General features: G+C 43.4%; 1 protein-coding gene across 1 annotated transcript in view; it reads left to right on the forward strand.

The window, feature by feature from the left end:
* Positions 1-13,880, forward strand: part of ITGA9 (integrin subunit alpha 9) — a 194,665-nt gene that overhangs the window by 132,809 nt on the left and 47,976 nt on the right. Inside the window, exon 19 of the mRNA XM_088521367.1 lies at positions 13,454-13,540. Within this exon, the coding sequence (XP_088377493.1) occupies positions 13,454-13,540 (87 nt within the window). The remainder of the gene's footprint in view (positions 1-13,453; positions 13,541-13,880) is intronic.

The following is a 13,880-nucleotide window of genomic DNA, read 5'->3' on the forward strand; positions in this document are numbered from 1 at the left end:
TTAAAAGGCATTCCTGGGGTTTCAGATTTGGCTTTGGGAGTTGGTGGCTGTAGCTTGTGTGAAAGATGACTCGTTCCAGGGAAATACTCAGTGCCAAACTCATTACAACAGTTATAACCTTAATATTGTTCTTTTCATGAAAGTATTACCACTGGGGAAGAAGGGGGAAGAGCTTTATTTTCTTGATTACATTACATTTCCCCATACAGATTGCTTTTAATTTTTTAATTTTTTTGCTTTTTTTTTTAATCACAGTATGTGGAGTTGATGACAAGTGAATTTATTTACTGAACTTTCTGTGAATTTAAGGTTTTCATTATAAAACCAAGTAAGAGTGATTAGCTGTGTTTGAGGTGAGTATACCGGTATTCAGCAAAATTTGAAGTTTATGCACAGGAAGTTGTCTGACAGTATAGGCTGGCATTTGCTATCTCTGCTTTCATAAATGTCAGAAGGAAATGAGTATTGATTTCTTCCACTTTATTTTTTTTTCTGTTATTAACTTTAAGCAAAGCGTGTTTTGTGGATATATTTATTATTATACAGTATCAGCAACGCGGGTTACTTGTAATAGCAGAAAAGTAGTTCTCCTTGTAATGCTGCCTTGCATCCATGGTTCCATAGTATAACTATGTGCATATGTAGGAATGTATTAGTAGGCAGAGGCAATAGGCAGCAAAATTTGGGAGCTTTTTTCTTCTTAACGGCTTCTTGGTCACTGATGTTTGCTTGGGTTATCTGAGAGCCTGGACTCACGCACATGTGAATATAATGCTATTATTAAACTTATTGTAGTATTCCAATATGTAGATCATGAGAGAATAACTCAGCCTGCGTATACGCGGAGGACACTACCGTGTTTGGATTAGCTTTAGCCCGAGTTTCCACTTTTGTATTTTTTGTATTTGGGTGTATTGATATCTCCCAGACTGTTGCTGGTGCTGTGGTATTTGCGGCCAGCCCTGGTATCCCACTGGAGAGGAGCACCCGGAGCAGTGTTTGTCTAGCAGATGGTAGGAGCTGAGCTGGCCCGTTTACTTTGCAGTTATTTTGTTCCTGTTTATTCATGTTCCTGTTGTTGGATGCAAGAGGCTGTCGCCCACATGGTGCCAGGAATGACATTGTGTGCCTTTAAAAGGGAGAGCTCTGCATCTCTTGGAATAAATGAGAAAGCCACTTTGGAAAACAAGCCAGTTGTTGCCATTACTTGAAATATTCTAAGAAAGACAGGGATTGGGGAAGGTATCTAGACAACTAACTGTCTGGATCTAGGGAGGGGGTGATTTTATTTTTTCTACCATCCTGCTGTCTATCCTAGGAAGCAAATAAGAGGAGGTGGTTCTTCACATGACGTTTAAAAAAAAAAAAAAATAGCATGGCTGCTAAGGAGCATAAACAGGTTTGTTGAAGAAGAATCCATGGATGTTTGTGACATGCACAAGAAACAGGTCTAGCTTAGGCATCTTTGATTCAAATGGGGGCTCTTTAGCTTTCCCCCACTCTTTAGCACTTTGCTCAGCGCTGGTTTTAGCATAGTGGAGACCAGGTCCAGGGCTATCAAGCCTAGTCACGTTCCTCTCTGCCTCTCTGTGGGGCTGGGAAGATGGTGCTCATATTTTTCTAAGCATATGCTTTGGTGTAAATGTCACAGAATCACAGAGTGGTTGAAGTTGGAAGGGACCTCTGGAGATCATCTAGTCCAATTCCCCTTGAGCGCATGGCTCAGGGTGGCATCCAGGTGGGTTTTGAAAATCTCCAGAGAAGGAGACTCCACAACCTCTCTGGGCAGCTTGTTCCAGTGCTCTGTCACTCGAACACTCAAGAATTTTTTTCTCCGATTCAGGCAGAACTTCCTGTGCTTCATTTTGTGGCCGTTTTCAGTGGTTCTTGATGAAAAGGGAATAAGTGCCTGGTAGTGCACTGATTTATTTAGATCAGAGTGGTGGCAGAAACACCAAACTTAACACTTGTTTGGATTTATGTTGTGAAAAGTGGATAGCACCAGTAGCACCATGATCCCACATCTCTTATACAGGCTCTTGTGTTTGCTGTGTTTCCATTTAATGTTTCCCTATGGCTAGGCCTGGGCACCCACATTTGCAGTGTCTCCCTGAGTCTCCTGGGTCTTCCTTCTGCTCCATATAGCTCCATGTCAGAGGCAGAGCTGGTCAGCAGGATCTCTCCATTAGCTGGATTTGCCGACAGGCTTCCTTTCCCGGATACTCTGGAATGGGAGAGGCGGTGGTGGGCCCTGTCCTGGGCCGTGGCTGAGTTGAACCAACTTAGCATGACCCCGGGTCTGAAAAATAAGACTATTAAATGACCTGTATGATTAGAATTCATATTAGAAGTGATGATTTCCAAAACTGAGCTGGAAAACTCATGCAAAATTAAATGGTGTGTATAAAAATCTACTGAGAAGACTGCAGAAGTTGAGCGCTGTCTCTGCGGAGAGCGTGTCATGCACATGTTTGGCTCTTCAACTGTAATATCTCCTGAGGGTAATAACCCATAGGGTACAGAATACCTGCTGCAAAGTGGCTGTGTTTGGGTCATTTGCAGTGTGCGTGAGTGTGTTACTGGTTTTGGCTCTAGGAAGCACAGGTTGATTGGCTTGGCTGTAAGTGACCACACAGCGACCTTCTTGTTTTTCCTTGTGCCTTGCTACGGATGGGACAGTGTACGTATGTGTCTTTATGGAAGGAGGAGGCTGAATTTGTTCACAATCAGCATGTAAATAGACGAGCAATACACAGTATATCTAGTAACACTGGATCAGCTCAAGGAACCTCTTTGTCACTGACCCTCCTTTGACTAAGGAAGACTATTCTACTGAGTCTTTCTTAAGAACAAGGCACCTACCACCCCATCTCCCCTTTTCTCCTTAGACGTGTTCATTGGTAGGCGTCCATCGTTTTCAGGTAAATAGGGGTAATTTTTGTGGGGAGCAACGCAGGAAAGCTTCTGTGGATCCCACAATTCCTGTGCTGTGACCACCGTTCCTGATGTGGTCATTACGTGCCTTTCTCCGCTTTTCTCATTGGAACTGCCTATGTAGGAGGAAATAAAAATAATTGGTTTATGGTCATGAGGTGAGGCGGTGGCTTCATCCCAGTTTAAAGCCAATATAGTTGTGTACTTCGACTGGAAAATATGGACAGAGACATTAACAGTAGACCTTGAATGAAGTTTGATGTTAGTTTTTCTTTTTCTTTCCCCCCACCCCACTCTACATAGTTTTGAAATGCTGCAGTCAGAGAATAGGGCTGGCAGAGGGGCTTGTTTATTGTTCCACCCAGCGAGGTCCAAACAAACAGTTCTTTCTCCCTCTGTTCCACGCAACAGGGATGTGATAAAAGAGTACTTCTTTTATGAAAGACACCTATATATTTTTTAATAGAAATTACGAAGTTGATTCTTTAATGATTAGTACAAAGGACAAGTGAATCGTTTGTTTGTTTGTTTTGTTTGAATTCACCCAAGCTAAGAAAGTTGTTATTTTTTGTAATGCTGGACATTGGTTATGTTAAAATGCTCAGCAGGTGAGTTGAGCTTTTGCAGCTCTCTGTCATTTCCAGCTTGATGCCTCACTTGGAATTTTTGAGCGTTTCCTTGTGGAGTGACAATAGCTGCCCCTTCCTACAAGCAGGCAACCAGCTTGTCCCTGCCTTTGCTCCCGATCTAGCATGGGGAAGTGATGACATGAGCAAGAAAGGCTGTTTGGAGAGAGGGTTGACCATAATGAAGTGCTTAATGAAGTTGAAGTCGTACCTTGCTAGAGTTTAGGATTTTTTTGAAGGAAGGAAGGAATAAAGGCAAGATCAGTGTAAAAGAGGGAGAGACTAGAAGTGGATCCAAGTGCACAGGGGTGGCCTGCCAGGGCCCGCTTACAATAGGGTTCTTTTTGTGTATGTGTGTGTAAATACTGTGAGGGACAGAGGATTTCATCTAGATCTTTGCTGTGAAAAGAGCTTGCTTCCTTTTTTGGTAGAAGACGAACGAACTAACAGTGGGGCTGATGGTGATCTCACTCCAGCACTTCCCGGATCCTCCCGCAGCAGAGGCCAGGCAAATTGCATCCGAGAGCTCCCCTGCAATGCAGTGCCAAAGGCAGTTAGGAGCTGCGGCCCGGCAAGGAGGGCGTTTGGCAGGCCCGGCTCTGCTGAGCCTGCTCTTGAACTCTTGGCAGGGGCCGAGTCGGAGGTAGTGCGTGTTCCTTGGGATGTGTGCATGGGCCAGAGCCCCATGGGGTGGTCAAGATGGCACCTATTGCCACGGCTCCTGCAGTGCAGCCCCTGTCTTAGTGTTTTATTAAAGGAAGGCTTTGTGTGAACCCCCTGCCTGGCAGCCTCAGACGAGATTTGGCTTTCTTTCCTCAAACACAACTGCGCTCAGCTCTCTTCTGGATGGGTCAGCTGGCCTGAGCAGGGCTGGGAGGTCGGGAGCTGCCTGGTGCGTTGCCGGCTCGGTGTTCCCAAGCTGATGGTGTCACCAGCGATGTCGTTTATCAGAGGCTACTTGATGCAGGAGGCAGGTAACCTCAGAAATGCAACCTTGGCCCTAAACACCATATTCAAAAATGTATATTTTTACTGTGGCGAGAAATATTTCACAACACAAGGGCTTTGTAACTCTGTCTGTTTTAAGTGTATAGAAAGCAAGAATAAGGCCCTCGCCTCTGTTCCAGACTTTTGTGGGATATTAAAAAGATCCTAGTTCTTGTCTGTCTTCAACCTTTACTCATGTGGGCAGTTCCACCATGGGTAATGAATGGTCACGCATTGCCGTGCAAAAGGCTACCAGTGTGCCCTTCAAGGGTGCTGAACCACCTACCCCACGGCACACTGTGCTCAAACTTAAAGCATGTTCCTTATATTAGTAATTACAAATAAGAATACAAACAGCTCATGCCTGAGGATGTCCCAGTCAAGGCATTTGGGGGACAGGTCTGTCCTTTAGGCTGCTCCCACTCAGTTGAGTTCCAGCCGTACATTACCACCAGTCGCAGGAGGGGGATGGATTTTGGTAACATACTCTATTTTATTTCTCGTATCTTGAGGAAATTAAGTTCAGCAGTTCTCAGCAAATATGTGGAAAGGAGAGATTCAGCTTGTAGAGTGTATTGAAAAGTGATGCAAATCCAGCTGGTCTGTTAAGAGTGAGATTTGGACTGTTAGCAAAGTAGATAAAAGTTCTCAGAGTAGAAATAGCATGCATTAAATCACCGAATACCCCATCACATTCCAGCTTCACCCCTTGTCTTGCAGGTCCCTCAAAAGAGGCAGAAACGTAATCAGTTTTGTTTGCACGTTCTAAACCTTGTTTTGGGGCTTACTCACTTATGTAAACTGAGCTAACAATTCCTGCGGCTTCTTAGGCTTTTGAGGTGGTATGCTTAAAAAATCTGCTGCGTTAGCTTTCCTTCTGTTAAAATAAATGTTTGTGAGCAAGAGAGGAAAAAATAAGAATGTTGGGAATATCCAGTAAATAGAAAAATTTTGTTTTTCTCTCCCTCTTTACTCAAGGATTTCCTGCGCTGGTTGGTGATCTCATCATCTATAAATAGGTTCCAAACAGGGAGGAGAGGGGAGAGAAGGGAGGCTCTAATTAATTATATAGAAATAGTGGGTTTTTTTTTCTTTTTTTTTTTTTTCTTTTTTTCTTTTTAAACAAGCAGAAATCCAAGGTATTTGAAGCCAGGCTTGCTGGGGCTTGGGGGTGGGGTGTGCCTACAGCATTTACTAATGAGATCATGGAATGGGACAGGAAATCTCTGGCTAGTGCCAAATAAAACCTTTTTAAAAATTCTTTTTATGAAACAACTGCCGAGTTTCCCCCTCCTTTTTTCAGGCGTCTTTTCAGGTAGTGAATGGAAGGATGGACAGGCTGGCACCCTGATCCATCAGGTGCAACGGGCAGTCGGTTGTGTGCACGCCAGCCTGGGCAAGCCTGTGGTTTTGCTCGCTCAGAGAAGCAGCAGCATGGCAAGGCTCTTCTGTGTGAAGCTGCAGTTTGTGGGGCTGCAGGATTTTGCTGATTCAGTTTGTTAGGAGAATATCTGTGCATTGAAAAGTAAAGGAAAAAAAAAACTTCCTCCCTGCGACACCCTTGAGACAGGCCTTATTTTTTCAACATTTAATGTTGGCAAGTTGAGAAGCACTTACAGAAGAGCTTCCGAACAAAAGGTGTTTGCTTGAGGTTGCCAAGGAAACCATGTGTCAAAAAAAATGGAATAGAACTCATGAGGATTTTACTGTCAGACGAAAAACGCATGAAATGCACACGCACAGTTTTCTTGGATCTTGGTTTTGAGGCTATGGTCACCTTTGCTAGACAACTTCAGTCCACCTTCAAAGCTATTGCTGGCTTGCAGGTATTAGTAATAGGATCTTCTTTCTCAGTCCATGTTGTGCTCTAGGCACAAGTGAGACATCCTGTGGGTTTTTCAAGTTTCCCTGTGTCCTGTCCAGCCCTTGGGAACTCCATGTGGGAAGGTCACGGTTGGAAAAGAGTGTTTTTAGTGGTGCAGAGCCTTCCCTATGTTGCACAAGGGGATTCCTGAGTCCAACCTCTGTGTGTTCATACAGTGTTGGGAAGCAGCAAAAACTGGCTGTTGACAGTGATAAATGTTTGTGCTTGAATACTTTGTGTGTTCATACGTCCTGAAACAGATGCATTAAAAAGAGGGAGAGAAAAAAAATACACGCAAATTGGCTGAGTTTGAGACACTGAGATTTCCAAATGTATGTTAGTTGCTGCTCACTTCAGGGCTCACTCTGGGTTACAGGAGTTGAAGGAAGTCTGTGCTTGGCAGGATCAAGCCCAGAAACGTAACTGAAATATGAGCTGTCTGTTCAGAAAACAAGAGAAGTGTTGACAAAGCATACATGAGATTGTGAGTTGAAATACAAGAATAGAGACACAAAAGCTTTGGGGAATGCTTGCTAGCATTTAAAGAGGTATTTTAGGTAGATTAGGCTCATTCATTTCAGATGACACATCATCTTTTACTTTCTTTGCTGTAAATGCCAGAAAGAACTCTCAGTTATTGGTACCACTGATTCTCTTTGCATTCTTGTAGTTTTAAAGTAGTCTCATGTTGGAGGAAAGCATGGTATCTATGGGATTTTGCACTTGAAAATTTGTGCTGTAAAATGCACGAGAAGGGGTCTCTAAGATTGAATTACTTAGAGCTGCACTCACTCATAGTCATACAAACAGTCTCAGGTTAGACAAATATTTTTAATGAAATAAGCCCCAAACTTTTAAGACCTAAAGCATTCCCAGCTTCTCAGTATGAGTGGGTAACTATGGCCCATGATGGAAGTCACTATGGAATAAAGCAAGTATACTATACTGCAGGAGGCTACAGCCATACTAAATGGACATCCCTGAAGCCTCCATCAATGCATTGAGAAGACTGTGAGGCAGGGAAAGTTAAGATCAGAATCAAAATAGAAATTATACCCTCAAAACGCAGGGAAACCCACACTGGGGATTTTTTTTTTTTTTTTTGAGTTGATTTGCCGTACAAATAATAACATGAAGAATCCATGTCAAGCATAATCAAAGAGGAAGGCCTTTAATTTAGGTTAGTGAAATGAGGGTTGGTTGTGCTGCTCAGCTCTGCTAGTCCAGGAAGCAGATTCCCTGCTGGGTATAGATCTATGCTCAGTGATATCTCCTAGAAGTCAGAGACTTGTAAAGATGCGGCTCAGGTGTAAATAGCCGTCCTGATGGATGCGGCAGAACATGCAGATGCTCATATAGACTCTCATATAGGAGTGTGTCCCTGTCCAGCAAAGCACAGGGCAGAATTGTTGAGCACGTGCTTTAAATCAGTCCATTTGTAAGTATATAAAGTCCATTGTAAGTATATAAAAAGGCACAAATATAGCAAAAATATAATAATGTTGGTACTGTAGAAAGTAGTCCCATTTTGAGGCCTCCAGTTTTGTTGCAGGTCAGATGACCCAGATTTCCAACTGGCTAGTGGAGACAGGTAGTTCTGAATTCAAGGTGGTATTCTCTTAGCATGTTCATTTTAGGACTCCTCTGATGAGGATAGTGTTCAGGACCCCACGTGGTGTCAGGTGTGACTGTACTCGAGTGTTATAGACCCCGAAAAAGCAACAATAGCAATAGCGTCTGCTGGCAACACACACAGACCCTTTCTGTATTCACTCCTGTCATCCTGCTTCTGGGCCCTTTGGAAATCCTGCAGCAGCACAGCAAAACCTAACAAGTCAAATAATTTCTCAACAGCTTCCAAACAGGGGTGTTCTGCCAACATATTATCAAGGGTTCCAGGGCATTTGCTCCTCTGTTCCAGAGCATATGTGCTGATAGCCAGGATTTAAAAGGGAGACTTTTTTCCATCTAGACAAAAGAAGAAATGATGTAATTTGAGTATAAGCAAGGAGAGAAATTAGAATAAACTGTCGGTACATGCATTTCCTAACCAGTTTTGTTTTTTTTTTCTCCTAAAAAATATATAGGGTTTCGTAACAATTCTGCACTGAAGAAGTTTTCCATGCTTTCATTAGTGACTTTAATCCATTCAGAAATAACAGCTGATTACACGATTATTAAAGAGGGTTTGGTCATCAGCACAGGCTAGTTGCCAGGATTCAGTGAGGTACTAAACCATCCATAAACCGAGAAATTAATACAACTTTCTCCTGCCTGTCTTTGAATGATTTCAATAAAAATCAGTCAGAGCCATATCCAGCACTTAATTTGGCCGAGCTCTATAAGCTGAGTATTTTTCTGGTGCAGCTTCCTGTTGGCATTTGCTGTGGTTTCTGCTGGTAGCCTGTATGCTTTGGAAAGCAGGGAGCTGGCAGGCTGTAAACAAGTGGTAGGATGGATGTATTTGTACCTACTCTGTGAGAGTGAGTGTAACACCAGCAAACCGTAGGGCTACATTTGGATGCTTTTGCTGACTGTCAAAAATGAGCAGAAGAAAATACAAATAGATAGAAACCTGCTACTGGTGGGTATTAAAAGGGGAAATAATGAGCTGGGGCAGATTACGTGCAGGGGTGCTTAAGGCATGGGGTTTGCAAACGGTTCTGGATGGGGACAAGGCATGGGGGATCCCTGATGAAGCGTGCTGGGTCACAGACAACATTAGTGCAGGGGAAAATGGTGTTATCATTGAGGAAGAATTGAAATGGAGAAATAAAAATATGACTATGTGAATTTCTGCATCAGGCTTAGGGAGAGAGTGTGTTTTTTTTTTTTTTTTTTCCTGATATTGGAATTTACTGGTTGGATTGGATGAAGCTAGAGAAGGTCTGGGTGTATCAGCAGATGAATACAAGTCATCACATATAAGCAACATGATCCTGCCAGAAGGGAAAAGAAACCAAAAAACACAACAATGTGTTCTGGTTTGGAGAGCGTTCAAGATGCAGGTAGGGAGGTTTCGGTTCCCGTGTAGCGCTCCCCTCCGCGGTGCCGTTTCGTGTGTTGGCCTGGTTCTCGTCAGCGTCCTTCGAGGCAGGGGAGCGCGGTGAGGAGCGCTGCGCCGCGTTGTTGGCTGGCGTGAAGGCTTCCGCCGGAGCGGGGGTCCTTAGCCCCGTGCTTTGTTTTATCCTGAGCCAGGCGGCCTTTCCGCCACCAGGGATTCTCTCGGGCTGTTTTGCTAAGACATTCTCTTTTCCTTCTCCTTAAGCCTTTGGTTTGGCGGTTAACCAAGTTGAAAACTTGGTCACAGTAACTGACTGCTAGGTCAAAATATGCAATTTTTAAACATGTCTAAAACTCTCTCTCAAGAGGAGGGGTACAAGTGGCATCCTTTTTCTATGAATTCGGAATATGAATTCTATGATTCATTCTATGATTCTATGGTCCGTCTTTGAGTAGGCTTTGGTTTTAATAGAGGCCTTTTCCAGCATCACACCTAAAATAAACTGATGTGTTCTAGCTGGCGTTGGTCCATCTTCATATCAGGAGGATATTGGGCCCATTAAATATTATTGCAAGAAGACAGGCTTTCTAAATGCCAAAATACATGCAGTGAGAGGCAGATTTGGTATCAAATGTTCTAATCCTCAGCAGTTGTTTTCTTAGTGATAACTAACTTTGTGTGGCCTGAGAAATACGCCTTTCTCTTGCAGTGCAGGTATGAGCTCTGTGGTCAGGCAGGAGCAAACTCCAGGGTTACTTTGCATCTGTATCCCCAGATAGTCAGTTAGGTGAAGTCAGCAAAAGGATTCTGCTCTTGAATTATAAAGATCCAGTAGTCCAGCCTTCCCTCTATGTTGTTAAAACACACTACTCATGTTGAAAGAGTTTCTAGAGCAAGCCAGGTGCCCTGTTTGTCTGTGTTAATGAAGTTATCCATGAGCTCTTAGCTCTCTTTTGGTCATCTATCTGAGCTGCTTTGGGCAGTGAGGGCTAGATTGCCCTTGGTGTATGCATTGGGGGGCAAGGCAAGAGTATGAATAGATCTTGCTCCCAGGTACGTTTCTCTTCTCACGCTGAGGTTGGGTATACTCAGAGCTCCCATGCTCAGCAGTGCCCTTCTCCCAGGAGTTATCCCCTCTACCTGATACTTGGCTCTTATAGTTGCTCTTGCCCACTGCGGACCACATGGTGCGCTGCACGAATGCCTCAAAATGGGGAGGATGTGCAGTGGAATGGAGAAAAACATGAGCGCTCCTGAAATGTTTTCCTCCTCTGTTAAATCTTTAATTTGGCAAACACCAGCATTCCCAGGTGTGGTTCTCCACTGTATTAATATGGTTATTACCAGCTTTCTCTACAACTGAGTCAACTGAAACCACACATATTACACTTTCAAAACAAACATATCAAGAAGTAATAGATGTATATGCATCTCTGCTCATACCCATGATTCTGTGTCCTGAGGTCTATATTTGCCAAAGATTATGCTACAGAATATACCATGTGCCTCTTATAATGGCATTGTACTTGTCTGTTTTAATGTTTCATAATTATCAGGAGCTTCAGGATTATCAGGAGCAAGATAAAGAAATGAAGAGACAGACTGTGAGTCAGGCCAAGGTTCATGTTTCTCACACCCTGGTCTGCAGTTATTATACAGTAATACTACAACTATTTGGCTAATTGGCTGTTTATCTGATTAACTCTCCCCAAAATAGAAAATGCTGTAAAATATTTCAGAAGGAAAATATTTTCCAGCGAAAGTGTCTCCTCTGTCTAGTTGGAGTTGGAAACCTTCATCCCCTTTGGCTCTTTGGCTGCATGTTGTAAGCAAACTAGAAATTCTGCTATGGAAACCCATGCAATAAGCTGGGTTCTCAACTAGGCTATATTGGCATGAAGAAGGACTGTGTGCTCAGTGTCATCTAAACTCTGTGAGAAGTGGCATCCAAAGTTTGTGGAAGCCCTAAGCCCCTCGTGTCCCTTTCCTGTGTGTTAGTTGACAGCACCAGCCCTTCATTTTGCAGGAGTATGGGGAAAATTAAACACTTTCCGTGTGCCAAAATGTCGTAGAGCTGAACACCATAGGAAATCCCACGAAGAAACAACTTCTGCCCTCTCCACAACAGTGTGCTGTAAATAAAGCCTGAGGCCAGTCAGTGAGCAGTGAAGGAAAACTGAAATATTTGTTCATTAGCTGAGCTTCTCCATCCTCATCACAGAGTAGGGCAAGGGGTCCATGGAAAAGTTTGCTGTGTGTCATATGGAAATGTGCAGACGGTTGGACCCATGTGGTGCAGGCAGACTTGCTTCTGTTATTTCCTGGCATCTCACAGTTTGACTTTGCAGCCTTGATAATCTTGTAATAGCATTAATCATTAAATTGGATGGTTAATGTTGATGAAGCTAGAAAGTCCCTCAAGGCAGCTCGCTGCACCTACTAAGCTGTTGTAAGTCACAGCAAAAAAGTGCAGTGCAGCATTATCTATCACTTCCTTAACAGGCTCTTGTATTAATAATATATATCTATATACACATATAGATATATTAACTGGCATCTGATTGCCTGTTGTCAGGACTGAAGAGACAGGCAGCCACTGCCGTGCAAAACAAGGAAGAACTGCATTTATTCTGGTATCAGGATAAGGGTTCTTTCTCTTATCGTGTTCTTTGACATCTCTGAAGTGATGCAGCCTCAAGGAGAGGGGGCGGCCTCTTGGGTCCGTCTGGCCACTGTCACCGCCAGACAACTATGTAAATAGAAACCCTTCGTGAATGAAGAGAGGCTGGGAGTTGATGAAAGAGAGTTCATGGGTTGCTGCAGTTAGACGGCGAGGGACGTTTGAACAACACAGTACCAAGAATGTTCCCAGAGGAAGCAGCTGTGAAATTTTTCTTTTGGTTACTCAGCTGCTCAGAGTTTGTGTTCACTTGATGGCTTGTGTAAAACTGGAGAAACCTCCCAGACTGTGGAGAGGAAAAGGCAAAGGAAGGGGATGCTTTGCCCATGAAGCACTTGTTCTCCTGCCCAACTTATGTTGGAGATGAATCTGACACAGTATGTGAGGGTGGCTGTGTCATCCTGTGGAGAATGGCTGGACTCCACGGACTACAGCTGGAGCTTTAATGCCTAGATCACATAGTGATCATGCACTGTGTAGGCATCTAAATGTGCATGTCAGACTATGGAGCTGAGTCTCACTCTTAACCGTTTGGTGCGATAAGCCCACCCACAGTGACTGTGCACAAAACTCTTTGGTATCTGGAGGTGAGAACATGCTAACTGGGGGCCAGGCACTTATTTTATGGAACAATAAAACACTTTCCATGCAGCAGCAGCAGCATTTCTGTTGTTTTAGTGAAGGCAGCAGCCAAGCGGGATAAGGTGGCTCTAACCTTTTTCCTTTCATTACTGGCAGTGTTCGTAGTCTCTTGTGGTTTATCATGATGAAAGGTTTATCCCTCCATGATGCTGTTGTGTCACTAAATGGGCTTGGTATTCCCATGGCCCATCCTGTGGGCCAAAAAAGCATTCGAGGCAGTGAATCACACCAGGACCAGGTGACCATTTTCTCTTGCAACTGTGCACGGCCTGGTTCAATGACCGTCGCCCAAAACTATTCTCTTTTTATGATACTGGACCACTGAAATTTACCTGGGCGACCCTATTATTTGGACTATTTGAATGCTGGCTTTCAATAGATGGAGGGGACAGCTGGTGGCCTGAGTTATCAAAGAGCTTTTGGCTCATCCCCTGACTCTAATATACTTATCTGTGCAGTATTTCACCATGGTGTGTCTTTCAGAGCAATGTTGTGATAGTTGTCTGCATCCAATTACTAATCTTACTGAGGTGGAGTGCAAAAGTACGACATTGAGCTTTTCCTTTTCTGATGTCTCTTAGTTTTCTGGGAGTAACAGTGATGCAGTGGGAAATTTTTATCTTTTGAGATATTTCATTCTAAGGATAATTCTTAGTAATCTTTCTTTTCTCCTGCCCCAGATCCATCATCTCGTTGTCTGTTTTATTTTCTTACAGGAGGAGCTGGGCATTGCCTGTGAGTTGCTGGAGTCAGACTTCCTTAAGTGCAGCGTGGGATTTCCTTTCATGAGATCAAAATCTAGGGTAATGTCATGTTTTCACTTCCAGAGTGATGGTGTTCCTTCTCTGGCTCCAGGGAGTGGTTGGGAAAGCAACTGCTTTGTTAAATGTTTGTGACTGATATTGTTTGTAGCTTCCAACCAAGATATTCAAGCCTTTCACAGTTATGGGAAGATATTTGTACTCTTTCCCACCAGAGTCAATTGGAAGATGATGCATGAGTTGTAGCTGCCAAAAACTTGCATTTTCTCTTCAGAAAATTAGAAGAAGACTGTCTGATTTGTTGTCTTCTCTGTTTTTGTTTTTGTCTCCTCTCACATAAAAGTGTGTCTGAATTCATGCAAATGAGAATGCAAACGTTATA

This window comes from Tinamus guttatus, unplaced genomic scaffold (assembly GCF_059628265.1).
Source record: "Tinamus guttatus ecotype Peru unplaced genomic scaffold, ASM5962826v1 Tinamus_guttatus_pri_ptg000119l, whole genome shotgun sequence".
Classification (NCBI taxonomy): domain Eukaryota; kingdom Metazoa; phylum Chordata; class Aves; order Tinamiformes; family Tinamidae; genus Tinamus; species Tinamus guttatus.